At 42.9% G+C, this 16609-nt stretch overlaps 1 protein-coding gene across 1 annotated transcript in view; it reads left to right on the top strand.

The window, feature by feature from the left end:
• The first annotated feature begins 11790 nt into the window (after nt 1-11790).
• bcar1 (BCAR1 scaffold protein, Cas family member) overlaps nt 11791-16609 on the top strand; it is a 236276-nt gene continuing 231457 nt past the window's right edge. The window contains exon 1 of the mRNA XM_080187043.1: nt 11791-12658. Coding sequence (XP_080043169.1) covers nt 12647-12658 — 12 coding nt within the window. The 5' untranslated portion in view covers nt 11791-12646. The remainder of the gene's footprint in view (nt 12659-16609) is intronic.

The raw sequence follows: 16609 nt of genomic DNA, 5'->3' as shown, positions 1-16609 counted from the left end.
CTAATTCTGGCCTGGTGTACATCAACCTCATGACACCTCCTCAACACCGATGGCCTGTAAAATTATGTCCTCCAGCCTCTTACTATACTCCTTATATACTTTTCTAGTTAGTGATCAGTGGCTAGTGGTGTGCCTCAGGGATCAGGGTTGGGACTGCAGTTGTTTACGACTTGCATGGATGATTTGGAGTTGGGGGACCAAGTGTAGTTTGTCAAAATTCGCAGATGACACTAAGGTGAGTGGTAGAGCAAAGTGTGCACAGGATGCCGAAAGTCTGCAAAGGGATATAGGTAGTTTAAGTGAGTGGGTGAGGGTCTGGCGGATAGAGTACAATGTTGGTAAATGTAAGGTCATCCATTTTGGTAGGAATAACAGTAAAATGGTCTATTATTTAAAAGATAAAAATTTGCAGCATACTGCTGTGCAGAGGGACCTGAGTGTCCTTGTGCATGAGTCATAAAAATTTGGTTTGCAGGTACAGCAGGTAATTAAGAAGGCAAATGGAATTTTGTCATTCATTGCTAGAGGTTTGGGGTTTAAAAACAGAAAGATTATGTTGCAGCTGTATAAGGTACTGGTGAGGACAGACCTGGAGTACTGTGTACAGTTTTGGTCTCTTTACTTGAGAAAGGATATACTGGTACTGGAGGGGGTGCAGAGGAGATTCACTAGGTTGATTCCGGAGTTGATAAGGTTGGCTTATGAGGAGAGATTGAGTAGACTGAGACTATATTGTTGGCGGTTGGTGACTAGTGGAGTGCCCCAGGGGTCGGTGCTGGGGCCTCAGCTATTTACCATTTATATAGATGATCTGGAGGAGGGAACCGAGTGTATGGTGTTGAAATTTGCTGATGACACCAAGATTGGTGGAACGGCAAATTGCGCAGAGGGTGTGGAGAGTCTGCAGAAGGATCTAGATAGGCTGGGCGAATGGGCCAGGAACTGGCAAATGGAATTTAATGTTGGCAAGTGCGAGGTGGTCCACTTTGGTAGGAATAATAGTAGGAAGGACTATTACTTACGTGGCAAAAAACTGCAGCAGGCGACGGTGCAGAGGGACCTTGGGGTCCTTGTGCATGAGTTGCAAAAACCCAGCCTGCAGGTGCAGCAGGTGGTCAGGAAGGCAAATGGGATGCTGGCCTTCATAGCGAGGGGGATTGAATATAAAAGTAGGGAGGTCTTGCTGCAGCTGTATAGGGCATTGGTGAGGCCGCAGCTGGAGTACTGTGTGCAGTTTTGGTCGCCGCACTTACACAAGGATATTTTGGCCTTGGAGGGAGTGCAGAGGAGGTTTACTAGGCTGATGCCGGAGTTGAGGGGGTTGAGCTATGAGGAGAGGCTGAATAAACTGGGCTTGTACTCGTTAGAGTTTAGAAGAATGAGGGGAGATCTCATTGAGACATATAAGATGATGAATGGGATGGATAGGATAGAGGTGGAGAGACTCTTCCCGCTCAGAAAGGACAGTAGGACTAGGGGGCACAGCCTCAAGATAAAGGGGGAGCGGTTTAGAACGGAGTTGAGGAGGAACTTCTTCACTCAAAGGGTGGTGAATCTCTGGAATTCTCTGCCCGTTGAGGTGGTGGAGGCTGCCTCGCTAAATATTTTTAAGACGCGGGTTGATGGGTTTTTGATAAGAGAGGGGATTAAGGGTTATGGGGAGAGGGCGGGAATGTGGAACTGAGCCACGACAGATCAGCCATGATCTTATTGAATGGCGGGGCAGGCTCGAAGGGCTAGATGGCCTACTCCTGCTCCTATTTCTTATGTTCTTATGTTCTTATATTTATTGGAATTCAGAAGAATGAGGGAGGATCTTATAGAAACATATAAAATTGTAAAGGAAATAGGTAACTTATAAGCAGGGAGGTTGTTTCCACTGGTGGGTGGAACTAGAACTAGGGGGCATTGCCTCAAAATACAGGGAAGCAGATTTAGAACTGAGTTGAGGAGGAACGTCTTTACCCAAAGGATTGTGAATCTGTGGAAATCCCTGCCCAATGAAGCAGTTGAATGTTTTTAAGGCAAAGATAGATAAATTTTTGAACAGCAAAGGAATTAAGGGTTATGGTGAGTATGCAGTTGAGTGGAGCTCAAAAAGATCAGCCATGATCTTATTGATTGGCAGAGCAGGCTTGAAGGGTCAGATGGCCTACTCCTGCTCCTAGTTCTTACGTTCTTATGATTGGGTGGCCAAATTTTGCTTCAGCTCCTTTTTCAAGTTTGCTGATGACACCACTGTAATGGGTCAAGTATCGAACAATGACAAGAATGAGATAGAGAATCTGGTAAACTGGTGCAATGACAATCATTTCTCCTTCAATGTCAGTAAAATGAAAGAAGTTGTCTTCAACTTCAGGAAGCATAAAGGAGATATCAATGGTGATGTAAGTTTCTAAGTTTCTAAGTGTCGAGTTCACCAAAAATCTGTCCTGGTTTCCCCATGCTGATGCTATAGTTAAGAAAGCCCACCAATGCCTCTATTTTTTCAGGATGCTAAGAAAACTTGGGATGTCCCTCCCCTCGTACCAATTTTTACAGATGCACCATAGCAAGCATCCTTTCCAGATACATCACAGCTTGGTATGTCTCCTGCTCTGACCAAAACTGCAAGAAACTACAGAGAATTGTGAACATAGCCCAGTCCATCACGCAAACCAGCCTCCCATTCATTGACTCTGTCTACACTTCCCACTGCCTTGGCAAAGCAGCCAGCATAATTAAGGACACCATGCACTCCAGACATACTCTCTTACAACTTCTTCCGTTGGAAAAAAGATACAAAAGTCTGAAAACACATACCAACCGACGCAAGAACAGTTTCTTCCCTACTGCCATCAGACTTTTGAATAGTTCTATCAAACGTTAAGCTGATCTTTCTCTTCAACCTATCAGTAACTGTAACAATATATTCTGCACCCTCTCCTTTCCTTCTCCCCTATGTACTCTATGAATGATATGTTTTGTCTGTATAGTGCACATAAAACAATACTTTTCACTGTACCCCAATACATGTGACAACAATAACTCAGTTCAATCAATTCAATTCAATCACCCCCACTACTTTAGCCATCCAACTCCACACTCTGGAATGCTGGCCCTAAATCCAGGCACGGTGGCACAGTGGTTAGTACTGCTGCCTCACAGTGCCAGGGGACCTGGATTCGATTCTTGGCTTGAGTCACTGTCTTTGCAGAGTCTGCACATTCTCCCTATGTCTGCATGGGTTTCCTCTGGGTGCTCCAGTTTCCACTCACAGCCCAAAAGATGTGTTAGTTAGGTGCATTAGCCACGCTGAATTCTCCCTCAGTGTATCCAAACAGGCGCCGGAGCGTGGTGACTGGGGGATTTTTACTGTAACTTCATTCTTGTGTTAATGTAAGCTTACTTGTGACTAATAAATTAATTTAACTTAACTTAAGAGATTCCTTAAAAGCCAGCTTTGTAACAATGACTCTGATCAGCTGTCTTAATAGCTCACTCTACAGCTCCACTTCTTTTTCTATTTCTCAGCCTCTACAAAGCATCCATAGATAGTTTTCCAGATCAAAATGTAAGCTACTGTTCCTGAGAGCTGCTGAAGGGTAATGAAATATTTAGCGCAAAAGAGGAAGCCAAAACCTTGGAGGCAGTAGCGACAAAAAGGAGCTCTAAAATTCAAGAGCAGAGCAATCTAAAAGACTATTCAGAATATTCACATTTCTAATCACTCATCACAGAATAACTCAGAAATATTATTGGGGTTAAATCACAATGGGAAATGAGCTACCTTTAAACTGATCTCTGATGTACCAGCTCAGCCTTCAGGCAACTGAAGGAAAGAATATTTGAAGACCAGGATCTCAGACCCGAGGCTGAGGCCATGGTTGACTGGTAGCAATGATCCCACATTCCTACATACTTCAATCACTTTGGCAGGAAGCAGAGGTAGTTTTAAGTGATAAATGTTTGTATTGTTGAATATTAAAAATAAAGTATAGATTTAAGTGAGTTTAATTTAACATTTCTGTGTAAGGAAGGGTAAAGCTCTAGATTTATGTTAAACAAATGTGCTTGCACATTGGGGAGTTTTTGGTTTCAGTTCAAATTGGCTGTGTTGTGCTGAGAGTCTATGATGTGAAAAGTAGACATGAGCTTGGAGAAAGAATGAGATGTTGCTTAGCAGCCAGGAGCTACTTTAGGAGAGACAGGCCTTGTGATTGCTTCTTATCATAGAATCATAGAATCCTACAGTGCAGAAAGAGGCCCTTTGGCCCATCGAGTCTACACCAAACACAATCCCACCCAGGCCTTACCCCCATATCCCTACATATTTTACCTACTAATCCCTCTAACCTACGCATCCCAGGACACTAAGGGGCAATTTTAACGTGGCCAATCAACCTAACCCGCACATCTTTGGGAGGAAACCGGAGCACCCAGAGGAAACCCACGCAGACACAAGGAGAATGTGCAAACTCCATACAGACAATGACCCGAGCCAGGAATCAAACCCAGGTCCCTGGAGCTGTGAAGCAGCAGTACTAATCATTGTGCTACCGTGCTGCCCACCACTGAATTTATAGTAGATGGACCCCAGAAGCTAGACAGAGAATAGTTCTCTCCGCTCTGCCAGAAGCAGAAGCAGGACAAGGAAGTTACGTAAAGGCAGACTCCCCAGGTAGAACACTGGAAATTAAAGAACAACTAGTTATGGAACTAGACAATGGAAAGTGATGTTACAGGAAGTTTGAAATCAAAGAAACAAACAAAGACTGGATTTGGAACAGGATTCATTGAAGGTCAAGGCAGAGCTGAGGAGAGGCTGGCTAGTGGGAAGTGGAAGATATCTGAAGTGATCCTAAAGTTTTTATTATTTTATTACAGCCTGTGAAGTAATAGTTGAACCAATTATGAAACAATTAGCAACTGGATCTCTGAGAGTTTGTGTGAAAGCTTGAAAGCATTTAAGACAAAGGAATACTGAAGGAAGAGTTGTAAAACCTGGAAGCAGATCATTGTTGGGAATGACTGAGGGAAAGCATTGCTTGAAAGGAGATTCTAAATTCTGATTTTGAGAGTGGAGTTTGGATTCACTCATGTGGAAGCCAGAGTCCAGTGAAATACATTAGTTCATGGTATAAGAATCACCGGGGAGATTTGAGATTAAATCCACAGACGTTCACTTGGGTGGCATCTGCTACTTAGTTTCAGTTATGGTGCCTGGTGGGCAGTGCCAAGGTGCACCTCAACACCCGGAGCTTCAATGGTCTCTGATCCACCAGGTGAGGCCATTATATCTGATCCCCGAGGGGCTGCCCAAAAAAAAATGTAAAAATAAGATACATAAATGCTCTTCTCATACATCAGCAGAATATTAATGGGAAATGAATTATATCTGATTCATCATGCCAAAGCACTTCAGTAGCTTTCTGACTAGTGATTTATAGTCCAAACTGACAAGTGAGATGTAAATCATGTGCTGCTAGTGTCCTCTGTATAACAATACCACTATTCAGTAAACAAGCTTTATAACCACTCATTTTGAACTGCGGACTGTATAGTCAAAGAGGAAGTGAAGACTATCAGATAGTTTGTTTAATTTAGACATGGCACACACATGTCAGCCATGGTTCAGTGATAGCACTCTCATCTCTGAGCCAGTGATCATTCAGATCCAACAGGTCAGCAGAAGGTCGAGGCTGGTGTGATTCAGTCCTGTAATGTGGGAGTGCTGCACTGTCAAAGGTACCATCATTTGGATGAAACATTAAATCCTAAGGTCCCAACCACCTTCTCAGGTGGATGTAAAAGATCACATTGTGTGATTTTGATGCAAGGGTCTTTGTTTCTTTCTATATTTGAAATGCAAGGATATACTTGGGCATGAAGAAAGTGCCTATTGAAGACAGTTATTGTCCAACACGACTGTCCATCTACATGAACTTCTTTGTGTAGCACTTGCCAAGTCTTTCATGCAGTGTTCATTGTACCAATTAGCCACATTGTAATTTTGCTTTATAAACTGCTTTCCCTGTTTCAGTTAATGTGCTGAGAAATCTGGTATATGTCGTACTCTGTAACAGTTATATAAAGCTTTATACAAGCCTATTCAATGTAATGCAATTGTTCTTCCAGGGGTGACGGATGGGGGGAGTCACACTTTCATCTGCTGTGTGATGTTTTGCTTATTTATTGACCACTGCCAAAGTTGGTTTCCAATCTGTTTCAGAACATTTACACTGTCATAGTGAGGCCTGAGGTGATCGTCACAAGAAGTTACTACATTCTTTTGACACATCCTAGCTCAATACTTGGAGAAAGTTGCATGAAATCAGTGCCAGGAGAATTCCCCATGTAATGTCGTATATAATGTTCTATAGAGAGTAACAGTTGGAGCAGACTGTGTTCCAAGATTTTAACACAATCAAAAGATTCTGGCGCAGTGTTAAAGACTCCAGAAGTGAAGCTTGAGCAATTTCTAACATTTTTTCAACCCTTCAAGTTGTGTGGCAACTGTTAATGTGCTCCAAGTCTTCTAAGAGTTACAACCATTAATGGTTATATTTTTTAACTTTGTTATTAGTGATTAAAGTGCTGTGAGATCTGTCACAGATGGGAACTATATCATTCTCAAATGTCCGCCCTCTTAAAACAATAGTCTTTTTGTTACACATAAGACAAGTGATTTCTTATCACTCAGAATCTGGTCTTTTTATTTTTTTAATGGAAAACTGTAATGCCTCAACAATAAATCACATTACACAGGGTAGGTGTAAACACTTGCAAGGTTTGTCACAGGATGCTGGACTGCAACATCATTTCCAGGCCATGTGACAGGATGAGAGGGCAAGGGCAAAAGTAGTTAGCTCAGGAGATCACATCACTTGACAGGAAGAGGCTGGAATACAGGCAATTGTCTTATTGCAGCAATATTAGAAAACTGCGGTGCCACTTTATTCCATCTTATCATTCTTTTCACTGACGTACTATGAAACCTATGAAAACAGTGGTTGGAATGAATTGTTGTACACGTGCAAATGTAATTATAACCTGCAAAGATCGAAATACTGCAGTGCAACATAAGGTTGTCTAAGAAACTCCAAGGTGAAATCAGATGGATTAATTTACAAGTGATATCGACACCAAATGATCTCAATTATTGCACAAAAAAACTGAAAATGCTGGAGAAACTCAGCAGGTCTGAGAGCATCTGTGGAGAGAGAATAGAGCCAATGTTTTGACACTGGATGACCCTTCTTCAGGTTCTATTCTCTCTCTACAGATGCAGTCAGACCTGCTGAGTTCCTCCAGCATTTTCTGTTCTTGTTTCAGATTCCAGCATCTGCAGTATTTTGCCTTCTCATTTATTGCACAGGTGGCCTAGGAAAAGTAGGATGAGGTGTCTTTTCTTCTTCATTTTTATCCTTATGCAAATAACCTTCTTATCACTAAGTTTCCATTGATCTAGTCTTTTACTTCCATTTTCCTTTTACCTGCCGCCATTTATCCCCTCTTGTAGGAACGGTGGGATCGTTTGAGGATAATCGACCACAGTCCATCAAGTTCACCTTCCACCATCCTGGTAGTTACGTGACACATTGATACTGGAGTTGTGGACTAATCATATTGTTGACTAATCGGGTTCCATCAACTAGTTTATAAGGCACCTAGACAAGGAAAATAGTTTGCAAAGCTCTAGGAATCATGGGTTCAAAGCCACTGGGTCCTCTCAAGTTTAGCATGAAACTAATGCAAGGATATAGTATAATGTTGATAACTTGAGAATTGGCTACTTAATGTATGGTCTCCCAAACTCATTTATTTCATTGCTGATTGTGGTTCCTTGCTGTTTGCAAATTTGCTTTGCATTTTGTGTATTGCAACCATGACTACACTTTAGAAGTGTAAAGACCTTTGGGATATCTTGTGGGTGTGAATGGCCCTGCATAATTACAAGTCTTTCTTCAAAGCTAAGAAAGACTGCATGGAGAGCAGCGGGAGTGACAAACAGAAAAGAGGATTTGCAGGCAGCGGAAAATACCAGTTGGCAAACAAAAGAATGTGCAGAAGAGTAAAAGACCAAAAGGAAATCGGATGAATGAGCAGGAGAGTGGGAACAATTGGTAAAGTTGCCGGCTGCAATGCACTCCTCCCTGATAAGCTCAATGCATCCTATTCTTGTTTTGAGCAAGAGGTCAGTAAGACCATGCCTTCCATTGGAAGCCTTGGACAAACCTATATCCAGAGTTACCACTGCCGACATCAGGGCAGCCTTCTCAAAAATCAACCCATGGAAAGTAACTGGCCCAAATGAGCACTCAAGTCCTGCGTGGACCAGCTGGTCAGTTATTTGCAGACATCCTTAACCTCTCTGTATGCCAATCTGAGGTCCTTACCTGCTTCAAGAAGATGACCATCATCCTGGTATCAAAGAAAAGCCAGGCAGCGTGCCTTAATCACTATCGTCCTATGCTCTGACATCCATAATTATGAAGTACTTTGAAAGATTAGTAATGGCACAAATCAATTCCTGCTTCCCCGGCTGCCTGGATCAATGACAATCCACCTATCGTTGCAACAGGTCCATAGCAGACGCCATCTCCCTGGCCCTACACTCATCCCTGGAACGCTTACATAACAAAGATGTCAGACTCCCATTCATAGACTACAGCTCAGCCATTAACACCATTATTCCTACAAGACTCATCTTCAAACTTCACGGCCTGGGGCTCAGCTCCTCCCTCTGCAACTGGATCCTAGGCTTCCTAACCCTCAGACTGCAGTCAAGGATAGGCAACAACATCTCCTCCACGATCATTTTCAACACTGGTGCTCCACAATGCTACGTCCTCAGCCCCTTAATATACTCCTTATGACTGCATGGCCAAATTCCTCTCCAACTCAATTTTCAAATTTGCTGATGACACCACCATCAGATCTCAAATAATGATGAGACAGAGTAGAGGAAAAGAATGGAGAACCTGGTGAACTGGTGTGATGACAATGTCAACAAAATGAAGGAGATGGTCAGCGACTTCAAGAAATGTAGTGGAAGGCATTCCTCTGTCTACATCAATGGGGATGAAGTAGAAGTGGTTGAAAGCTTCAAGTTATTAGGTGTCCAGATCACCAACAACCTGTCCTGGTCTTCCCATGCTGACACTATAGTTAAGAAAGCCCACAAATGCCTCTATTTCCTCAGGAGACTAAGGAAATTTAGCATGTCCTACAACTCTCATCAATCTTTACAGGTGCACTATAGAAAGCATTCTTTATGGTTGTATCACAGCTTGATATGGCTCCTGCTCTGCTCAAGACCACAATAAACTACAAAAGGTCTTGAATGTAGGTTTGCTACATCTCGCAAACCAGCCTCCCATCCATTGATTGTATCTACACTTCCCACTGCCTCATCAAAGCAGCTAGCATAATTAAGGATCCCACGCAACCCAGGTATACTCTGTCCTGCCTTCTTCTGTCGGGAAAAAGATCAAAAGTCTGAGGTCATATACGAACCGACACAAGAACAGCTTCTTCCCTGCTGCCATCAGACTTTTGAATGGATCTACCTTGTATTAAGTTGATCTTTCTCTTTCCCCTAGTTTTGACTGTAACACTACATTCTGCACTCCTTTCTTTCTTTAAGAACGGTATGTTTTATCTGTATAGCACACAAGAAACAATACCTTTCATTGTGTACTAATACATGTGATAATATTAAATCGAATCAAATCAAACACTGGCAGGATGATAAGTGGACAGTGATGAAGACCATTGGGAAGCAGCAGCAGATTAAATGAGCAGAAAGCAAGCAGTTCGTAAAAGACTAAACAAGAAGATGTCAAAGAGCAATTAGAAATCAGCAGAAGTAAACACACACATGTGTATATTATATGTATGTATATTTATGTGTGTCTGTGTGTAAATATTTAGCAAGGGAATGTGTAGAAATTTTAATGAGGCGTAATCGTCAGAATATTTGTTGCAATGTTGAAGCAACTAAACTCTTAAAAGCTTGTGTTTAATGACCGGTGATTAAAGTAACTGATGCTTTAATTTAATTTTGAAACTGTTTCCGTGTGACAAATGTAATGCTTTCAATAAAGTACTCCTTGAAATCAATGTTTTATAATGTTATCATTTACATGTGGGCGGTGTGGCTCAGTATGCAGGGAGAATGATGGCACACCTTTACTTTGTCATCTTATCCAAATGACATTTTCTACATGTGAACAAAGGCTTGTGTGAGAGCAGGAATGGTGAATGTTGATGGCGATCGTCACAGTCAAGACCTATTCTGTTCTTACCAACTATCCGCATGTGGACATTTTGAAAAAATAGCAACCAGAAGCAGCAACTAGACCTGTCGTGCTCCTCCTCCCTGGATTGTGAGCACTGAGTTGAATCGTACCATTGCCACTATGTCAGACTTTGCAATTAAGGCTATGCTGAAATTAAACCCAAGAAATGTTGCAAAATACTCAGCAGTCAGGCAGCAACAGTGGAGAGAGAAACTTAGTTAGTGTTTCAGGTCAGTAACCTTTCAACGGAACTAACTATTTTTTATAGCGTTAATGGACTAGTGTCATGATGATGGAGAAAAACATCCATGGAATTATGCTTGAAAAGTTGAACTTCAAAAAAACCTGAGTTTTATATTTTAAAGTGAACAAAAACCCCAAAGATGGCTGAGAATGTACTGTCGACCACTGGGAGGAATTTCTGCAGGGTGTTTCTCTAAGGGACAATGGACCCCTCCCTGTTTCCAGACATAGTATCTCTAAAAGCATGCAGAGACTGATTACCATCTCCAATAAAGACAAAGGGACAGAATGGTCTTCCCATGACATGAAGTCCTGTAACTGATTACCATCTTCGATGAACACAAATGGACATTATCTCATCTCAAAAGATCCTGTGGGTAATGCCCAGATGGACTAGTGGATTCTATTTTCCACTTGGAATATATAAATAATAAATCAAATCAAAAAGATAAGGAGATAAATAGTATAACACATACATATACACTTACACAGATTAGAAGTGAGAATTAAGTGGAAGAGGGAATGTCCGGGGTATGTGGCGTCCTTGATTATGCTGGCTGCTTTTCTGAGGCAGCGGGAGGTGTAAAATTTAATCCAACTCAAAAAAGCGTGGTTGAAATGTCTCCACATATAATTACTAGGAATGGAAAGGTACCCATGGGAAAAGGAACCTTGTTGGATTAAACCTTGCTGCTACCAGCAGAGGGGGCTGAATAAAGACAGAGCCAGTTCATCCTTCCTCATCGGTTTGGGGAGGTATCCCAATCAGACCATGAAAGGGTCTCATCCAGATCAACAACCTTTGGTGAACTTCACCTGAGAGAGGTTGGCATTAACGTACTTATTAACTGAAAAAGTAAATCATCAGCTTGGAATAACATTTCCAAGCGGTTGCCTGTGGAAACCTACAGCAAATTGAATAATGAAGGTGAATATTTATCTGTTGTATCTCAAAGAATCTTTAGTTTAAAAATAATGCATGTCATAGGTTGAAAATAAATCATTGGCCACACTGAAGATGAATGAGTTAGCCAACTTTGTAGTACACAAGATAATAACCCAGTATCTGAACCAGGACACACTGTAGAATTCCGGGACACCGTTAATGATCTGTTAGTAATAGAATTATTATGAAGTGTTGAGATTCCTCCTACACCATTCCGATAACTCCAAAAGCCAATGAATAGCATGGCCCTGGCTGGAGAGGAGTTGGGAATTTTAGCACAGCTCTGTACTGCATGGTGTATTTATTTCAGAAGATTGAACCGGTGCACTGCCGAGTGGCTGATAAAGCCCTGGGTCTTGCCAACAATGTAACTCTTTGGAATTGGCTCCTTTGGATCTGCAGGAGTAGAAACTCCAACTGAGTCTTCAATCGTTGACAGTACCAACAAACCCCTCTTATCACCCCCCCCCAAAAAAAAAACTCCCAGCTAGTGTCATGTCATTTAAGGAGCGCTGTTTGCCCAAAGGGCAGGGCTGGGACCTCAGTGTTGGAGAGGACAGTGTCCCTTTAATACTCTAACAAACTCCTTCCCTGCTGGATCCAGACTCTATCCCAGCGCCTGCGCTTTGCCGGGTTGGCTGAGCCTTTAAGGTGAAGTTGCCGATTTCGTCATTGTAGCCGGCTGAGAGGGGGAGGAGGTTCAGGAGCCGGAGCTGGGGCTCTTCGTGCTGTCAAGTCACCGCAATAAGCAGCCCGGGTGCTCCGCTACAAGTTGCATCTGTCTGAATTTTCAGCGGGAGGAAGGAGCCGGATTGCAGGCAGTAGAGGATTGGAGAAGCCGGGCACTCAGAGCGGCAGGAGGAGGGGGATTAACCGGGGCGCAGTTTCTCTGTTTGAGCATCAGGTCCATGTCAGCGGCTGTCAGTGAGCGGCTGTCAGTGAGCGGCCGCTGCTGACAATACAGATCCGCACACTCACTCACTCACACAAAGCTGCAAGTTCAGCAGAGGGGGACAATCCTTGGCGGAAGAGGGAAATATGGGATCCAGCTGATCGTCTCCGGGAAAATCGGGCGGTTATCCCAACCCTGGGAGAGGAAACTGGAGTGAAACTGACAACCGACACAACACACAACACAACAGCACCCGGCAAGCGGGCAGAGAAAGAGCAGGAGATGTCTGTGCCGGTGAGTATGACTGCAATTCGCAAAGTCCCTCTCTGTGGCTGGCTCTGCCGGCCTTTTGCTGCAGTAAAACTCAGCTTCGCTGGACTCGTACCAGCGAGACTCCCTGATCAAACTGGAGTAACCACTGCCCTTTGTAAATCTCTGGTGGCTGAAAGTGCGGTGATGTTCGTGCTGGTTGTTTAGAAGGGTACAGAGCATTCCCTAGTTCGTACATTGCACCCGCCTGTGTCTGTGTGTCAGTGTGTGTATGTTTGTCACTGTCTGTGTGTATGTCTCTCTGTGTCTTTGTAAGAATGTGTGTCTGTGAACCTGTGTATATGTCACTGTGTGTCTTTGTGTTGTATGTGTGTGTATGCCTGTCTGTGTGTGTGTGTTTTTCTGTGTGTATGTGTGTGTCTATCCATCTGTGTCTGTATGCCTGTCTCCGTGTTTGTACACTTGTGTGTGTGTGTCTATCTGAGTCTGTCTGTGTGTGTGTGTGTTTGGAGCCTGGCCCCAGTGGGGCTAGAAAACCCACTCAGCTCCTGCTGCCACTTGGAGGGGTGGATAAGGGGTTACCATGCCCACTCTACTGCAGGCTGACAGAACAGATATGCAAACATCTTGCCAGTTATTACTTAACTCCTTTTTTTGCGGGGGTGGTTGGGGATCTCAGTGTTTTTTTTAACTTGTAGATTTAATTCTGCAGATTTGCAATTGTACAAGAAACAACATTAGATTTGCCTATTATAATAAATGTAATCTTTTAAACTGACGTGGTACTGCGACAGAATATAATGAATGTAGCATTTTCTGGCAAGGCACCTGTCTGAAGTGGTAGGATTGGTGTACTGTATGCAGCAATCTCTGTTTCTCATGTTTTTGGCAAATCTTGTTCCTTTGTTTACAAACACACAGTGCAAGAATACAAATTGTCTATTGATGTTATTAGGGTGGGGATGTAGGATCTTTGTGGGCATTACCATCTTTCCCCCTCTGGATTCTGTCCACTTTCAATACCCCTCCCCCCTCACCCCCAAACAATCAAAAAGAAAGATTGTTAGCTAGAGAACTTTTCCCATGTATACAGTCAAACTCTTCATGTTAACATGTACCCAGAACACAGCCACTGACAGTGTGCAGGAAAGTGAACAAAGCCCAAAAACAGCGAATCAATTAAAAGCAGGAGTAGGTCGCTCAGACATACAAGCTTATCAATTAGATCAAAGCTAATCTGTATCTCTTCCATTTATTTGCCTAGATGTCAGCCGGTAGAGTCCTGTTCCATTTTGAGGATGTGGGTGTCACTGGAATGATCAGCATTTGTTGCACACCCCTTGTTGCCCTTGACAAGGGTGGTGATGAGTTAACCTCCTGAATTGCTGAAGGCCTTGTTGTGAAGTTAGACCCGTGGTGCTGTTGACTAGGGAGTTCTAATATCTTTACCCAGCAACAATGAAGAAATGGCAAGCTATTTCTTGGTGTGTGACTTGGAGGAGGACTTGCAGGTCTTGCACCTGCTGCCCTCCACCTTCAAGGTGGTAGAGGTCATGATAACTACGCCTCAATGGCTTAGAATACACCCGGACTCAAATTAAAAGCTGACTTCGAACTTGTCTCAGCACAATGCAAAATGACTTTCCTATTGCTTAATAAGTAGAAATGTAGGTTCAATTTTCTGGATTGCACACATAGTAATTGGGATTGCAGTGCATGATGTGAATCCAAGTTATAATGACAGGAAATAGATTAAAATGACCACTTGGATGGTTTAACTTTGCTGCTGTTTTTCAGGATGTGCTTGTACAAGGACAGAATGAGGCTTTTTCTCTAATGCGTGAGACACAGCCTTGAGATCACAGCTGCAGTGAGTTTAGCATAGAATGCTGTGGTAGCCCTGCACTGCCAGTAATCATTGAATAACAGGGTTGTAGCATTACAGTATCTAAATGGTACGATAATTATACATTGCAGAGGGAACAGCTTTGGATTCCTGAAGGCGGTTCCTGGTAGCCACTGGATGGTTTTAGATTGATGTATCTCACTGTAAACTAATGTTGTTCGCCCTATTTCAGTACATTGAGTGCTAAACTGAGTAAGACACGGATTTTGCTGACAGGGACTGACTGTGACTCAGCATCTGTGCAGAGCTGGAGAATTCACTGCTTCTGTTACTGTAGCACTTGGTAAAATAAATGCAGCTGTGAGGGCTGGCAAATCACCCACATTCCAGGAAATAGGGTTTACAAAGTATCCCAAATTAAAAGGGCGCTGTTAAGACTGTTGGGTCTCTGCAGTATTTTGTGAAGTCTCTGGAATTTAATGAAAATAAATTAAATCATAGAATCCCTACAGTATAGAAGGAGGCCCATTTGGCCCATTGAGTCTGTATCAACCATAATCCCGCTCAGGCCATATTCCCGTAACCCTCATTTACCGTGCTAATCCTCCTGTCACTAAGGTCAATTTGGCATGGCCAGTCAACTTAACTTGCACATCTTTAGACTGTGGGAGAAAACCAGAGCACATGAAGGAAATCCATGCGGACATGGGGAGCATGCACAAACTCCACACAGACAGTGACCCAAGGTTCCCTAGCACTGTGAGGCAGCAGTGCTAACCACCGTGCACCCAGATCATTGACAGGAAGAAATGCTTTTGGGGAAGATGAATAAAATGCATACGAATCATCAATAATTATGCAGAGGTTTATTATGTACAAAGATTGGCAGCAAGTTAAATGGGAATTGCACAGTTCAACCAGTCCCTCCTTTCCAAGATTGACTGCTTCAGAAACACTGTTTAAACATTGCAACACAGGTAAATGAGTGAGGCATTGCCATGCAGCATTGCTGGAAGCTTTCTGATAGTGTACTGGAAGGTAACCAGGGAATGCAAACATAAGATTTGATGAAGAGTCAAGGTGAGAGATGAGGAGAAATCATTTAGATACTGAGTTATAATGATCCGAATGGAAGTGGAAGCATTCATTGGTAACTTTTTTCCAAGGGAATTGGATAGAACATAAGAACATAAGAAATAGGAGCAGGAGTAGGCCATCTAGCCCTTCGAGCCTGGCCCGCCATTCAATAAGATCATGGCTGATCTGAAGTGGATCAGTTCCACTTTCCCGCTTTCTCCCCATAACCCTTAATTCTCCTGTCTATCAGAAACCTATCTACCCGTGACTTAAATATATTTAGCGAGGTAGCCTCCACCACCAACGGGCGGAGAATTCCAGAGATTCAACACCCTTTGAGTGAAGAAGTTCCTCCTCAACTCCGATATAAACTGCACCCCCCTTATCTTGAGGCTGTGTCCTCTAGTCCTGCGATCCTTTCTAAGCAGGAAGAATCTCTCTACCTCTACCCTATCCGTCCCTTTCATTATCTTATACGTCTCTATAAGATCCCCCCTCATCCTTCTAAACTCCAACGAGTACAGACCCATATGGATATGGATATACCCATATAGATATACCAAATAGATATTTGAAAAGGAAACAGTTGAGAGATGTGGGGTGAGACTAATTGACAGCTCTGTCAAAAGGAGACAATGGAGACGGGGCGGCATGGTGGCACAGTGGTTAGCACAGCTGCCTCTCAGTGCCAGGGACCTGGGTTTGATTCCTGACTTGTGTCACTGTCTGTGTGGAGTTTGCATGTTCTCCCCATGGTCCATGTGGGTTTCCTCTGGGTGCTCAGGTTAATGACCACATATGAAAATTTTGGAAAATGGGTATGTCAGGTGACACAGACCACACTGACGTTATCTGCGAGGCTATCCCGACTTTTGATTTTGGAATCGCGTGAGGAGTCACATGAAACCCCCAGTGAGATTAACCAATCTGGTCATCCTATGACAGTTATTAAAGATTAATAATTAAATGAAAGAAAAGACAAATATACATGAGTGGGGCTAAAATACTCAAAGACAATTGAGTATATTAATCACTAAACATGCACCCAGTTT

This window comes from Carcharhinus amblyrhynchos, chromosome 4 (assembly GCF_965287045.1).
Source record: "Carcharhinus amblyrhynchos chromosome 4, sCarAmb.v2.hapA, whole genome shotgun sequence".
Classification (NCBI taxonomy): Eukaryota; Metazoa; Chordata; class Chondrichthyes; order Carcharhiniformes; family Carcharhinidae; genus Carcharhinus; species Carcharhinus amblyrhynchos.
This window is presented reverse-complemented; position numbering and strand designations above follow the sequence as displayed.